Source organism: Camelus dromedarius, chromosome 7 (genome assembly GCF_036321535.1).
Source record: "Camelus dromedarius isolate mCamDro1 chromosome 7, mCamDro1.pat, whole genome shotgun sequence".
NCBI lineage: Eukaryota > Metazoa > Chordata > Mammalia > Artiodactyla > Camelidae > Camelus > Camelus dromedarius.
This window is the reverse complement of record NC_087442.1, coordinates 70165251-70169243: the sequence shown is the minus strand read 5'-3', so window position 1 is coordinate 70169243 and position 3993 is coordinate 70165251. Positions and strand designations below refer to the sequence as shown.

Genomic DNA, 3993 nt, shown 5'->3' with positions numbered 1-3993 from the left:
TGCTAAGTAGAAACCCGCTTGCTAGGGCTCCCAGGCAAATTTTTTTTTTCCTTGGCAAAACTAATGATCTCATCCATTGTTTTTTCTCTTCTCTCATTTTCCTGCCTGGTAAATGGACAATGAATGCCTGCACCATGAGAATAAACTATCCTTGAAAAATATGGCAGAGCAGAAAAACTGGGGGGAAAAAAAAAGAGTCCAGATCCTTGGTCACACGCTTTATTTAGCAAATGCATCATTACGGGATCACTTATATCAAAAACTTTTATTTATCTATTTTAGAAAAATATTTAAGCCAGTGGTATTTTGATTTTCTGTTACGTGCAGCCAAATACTTTTCTTGTCATAACTATTAAAGTATCTGACATGTTGCCCTATTTGCAAGCTCACAAGTTATGCCAAGAGTTTTCTGGAAGCTGGCAGGAGACACAAGACTCCTGAGTTAGAGACAAAGGACAGTTGATTTCTCACAGCAACAGCAGAAGCTGAGTATCATCATTTTCTTGTGCCAATTTCCCAATCCTCAATTCCCACAAGGTGTTAAGACAAGGGTCTCCCCACACAGTGGGTTGTATTACAAAGAGAGAAAACTTCATTCTTCTATAACCAGCTGCAAGCAAACCTGCTCAACTTTTGCCCCAGAGGGAGACATCTTTATTATGCGGGGCAGCCAGAGAAGTCTGTCTTCTTCTCTGAAAGGAGACAGAATCTCTATCTCCCAAGGCTGTTTGCTATGTAAACATCCTTGAAAAGACAGTCTAAGAAAAAATATCTCACATGTAGAAACCTTATGAAGAATTACCAGCTAATGCCTCTTCTCAAGATGTGCAGATCTATCAAAGATTAACGGAGAATTGTCTTTCAAATTCTTAACTGATATGATTTAGAATTTTGTCCTTTTGATTCTATGCTTTGAATTTTTCAAAATGACTAAATCTACCTGAAAAAAATATATACGTTTAAATAAGCTCAAACATGAAAATACTGGAAAAAAGACAAATAGTCAAGGAAATTGAAAATTTATTGATAAATTATCCACCCTTTTCTTTTCTTTTCCATTCCCTTCCCTTCCCAAATAACTTGATGCCAAGGCTATTAGGTGTGGCAGAGAAAAGTAGGTGTCTGTAGAGGAGTGGTGGGGGGAATAGCCCAAAGTGGGGTGTCAACCCAAGCAGTTGTAGGGGTCGTCCACTGTGGGAAGTCAAACCTGAAGCAGGCAAGGGGAGGAGGCTATCACTTTATGGGACTGTGGCCTGGAACGAAGTGTCAGAACTCAAGCACCATAATGACAGCGTCTGCGTAAGAGGGTGGCCTAATATCAGGTAGGGTGTCCGAGCCTAAGCAGGGGATGGAGGGCAATGATACATTGAGTTCAAACTGGCTGAGCTGGTTTAGCCCAGATATTCATAGTTCACAGCGTCATAGTGCAGGAACCCAAGTCAGTGACAAAGTTCAATGGAACACAACCAAAGAAATTCTTCACATTCAAAATCACTTTGCACTCTGAAAGATGCAAGCCTCTACATCTCAAAATCATTTATGGAATCATAACTTTTTGTAAAAATCTGCATATGCCTTCTTTCTTGGTTCAACTACAGCAATCTTACAGAAAGCTGCATCCCCCAGAGATACAACTAATGCTCCAACAGTATGAAATTGCAGGCGCATGGCCAGAAGGCCATGCATCTGAGGTTTCATCAAAGAACCAGAAGTCATGGTAGTTATTCTCCTAAACAACAACATCCTTCCAGACTGATGGAGAAATGGACCATTTTCTGTATCCTTGATATGCTGACTTCTGAGGCCTTGTGGACTAGAGAGAGACTGCCACTCCCAAGGCTGGCCAATTCTTAGAGATAGCCAGTGACTAGCAAGGGAGTGTGCCTTCTTTACGCAACTAACCAATCAAAAGCCCATATTCTTTACTACCTCCTCCATCCGGCTTTTACATTCCAGGAGGCAGCATTTCCTCTGGCCTAGTCATCCCAGCACCAGGTACCAAATCAATAAAGACAGCCTCTAGATCCCACAGCCTGCTGAGCTTATTCAAACTAGCCGATCCTAAAAGTTGTTACCCTGTCTTGCCTTGCCTTTCATATGGAGATCACAAAAAAGATTTCTATCCCATACTTTGTCTTCACTCCTTCTACCTCCTGGAACACCCTAGTGGTCCCCTGTGTGGTACACCCTCTCCTCTTGGGATTTGTGAGCATCAAACTATCTTTTCAATGGCAGTTGTCTCCTGAACTGTTGGCCTCACCATCACTGAATAATAATAAAATCTACATTAAAAAAATTTTTTAAAAACAACTCTTAGGCTTCCCACAGCATGGTGAGCATGCATAGAAAGGAGACCCTTCCAGTCTCTTCATGCTTGGCCCCAGAAACTAGCACCATATCACCTCTGCCATATTCTGTTGGCCAGAGCAGTGACAGTCTGCCTACATTCAAAGAGAGGGTATATGAGCCCCACCTTTCACTGGAATGAACATTAGAGAATTTGTGGCCATCTTTAGTCTGCCACAGTTCATCTTATGTCCACAAATTATTTGCAACTGCATGTGTAAAATGTACACAGCACCTTCACCATCCCAAGAATCCAAGTCTCCTAACTATTACAGCATTAGCCCAGGAGTCTGTCATCTAATCCACGTCCAGGTGAAGCTACATGGGTGGTATTTATTGAGAATGGCTGCTTTCAATCCAAAGACCTGTAAGCTAAACCGAGAAGTTATCTGCTGTCCACAGACCCAATATAAAAATGCTGAAGCTGAGATACAATAATCACAACAGACATTCCCACTGAAAGGGAGGGGAGAGTCATAGTAGTCCCTCATCCACAGCAATCCTGAACTCCAGCTGAGCACTTGTCTCAACTGATTAGGATCTAGTCATATTCTCTGGAACTGATTCTTTAAAACTCCTGGATCTACCATGTAGGTTCCTGGTTCTACTGGCTGGGTCATCTTGCCATTTTGATAAGAAATAGCCTGTTTTTGCAACTGAATAGATTTCTTGGCTTTCTATCTGCCTTTGGAAGGTTCAGGAACCAAAGTGAACCTCTTTTCACTTTGTGCTGTCTCTGTCTCATACTTCTCTATGAATCCTAATGGGATTCATTCCATTATCTAAAAGTCACACCCACAGATCTCTTCAGACAGGCCTCTCTTTATTTTGTACCCAGTGTGAAGCTTCTGTGAGACAGTGCCCTTAAGGTTACTACAAGTCTATTGTTTAATCCAGGAGGACTAAAAGGAAATTTCTTCAGAACCTTAGAAAGTTTTCCCCTACCTAAAACTGTCAATTAACTCTATCTTCCAGTAACAGAAGCTCCTACAAGGGTATCCTGGATTGATCTTTGCCCTGAAGTCATGTCTTATTTTGTGAATTTTTTCCAGGAAAGGCTGGGGATATAGAATAGTTTTATTTTAAAATCCAGAAAGTCCTAGCTTCTTCATACTATTTTATAAAATCTCCCAAACCAAACAGACTCTTTATTAGCTCATCTCTTTCTTCTTCTATTTTATCAAAGATAGTCCATCAGTTTTCTTAACTGCATAACAAACTGCCACCAACTGGGCGGCTTAAAACAAGAGAAATTTATTCCTTCACAGTTCTGGAGACTACAAGCACAAAATCAAGCATTGATAGGGCCATGCTCTCTCAGCAGATTTTATGGGAGAATCTACTCCGTTTCCTTCTCTTTGCTACTGGTGTTGCCAGCAATCCACAGTGTCCCTTGGCCAATAAACAAATCACTTCAACCTTTACCTCTACTGAAACATGGCATTTCCCCTGTATGTCTCTGTGTATTTTTATCTCTTCTCTTCTCATAAGGATACCAGTCACATTGGATTGGGACCCACCCTAATAACCCCATCTTAACTTGATTCCATTTGCAAACACCTTATTTCCAAGGTCAAATTCATTAACTTTGTTAGTATTTTAAATATCTTTTGGGGGGATGCAATTCAACCTACAACAGGCAGATAC

The 3993-nt window shown here is 41.0% G+C and overlaps 1 protein-coding gene across 1 annotated transcript; it reads right to left on the bottom strand.

Annotated features, from left to right (window-relative positions):
• Positions 1-1394: 1394 nt before the first annotated feature.
• On the bottom strand, positions 1395-1716 carry LOC135321757 (cytochrome c oxidase subunit 6C-like). The gene is given in 1 exon segment (XM_064487796.1): positions 1395-1716. A coding segment is annotated over 1 exon segment (225 nt). The 3' UTR covers positions 1395-1491.
• Between the last annotated feature and the right edge of the window lie 2277 nt (positions 1717-3993).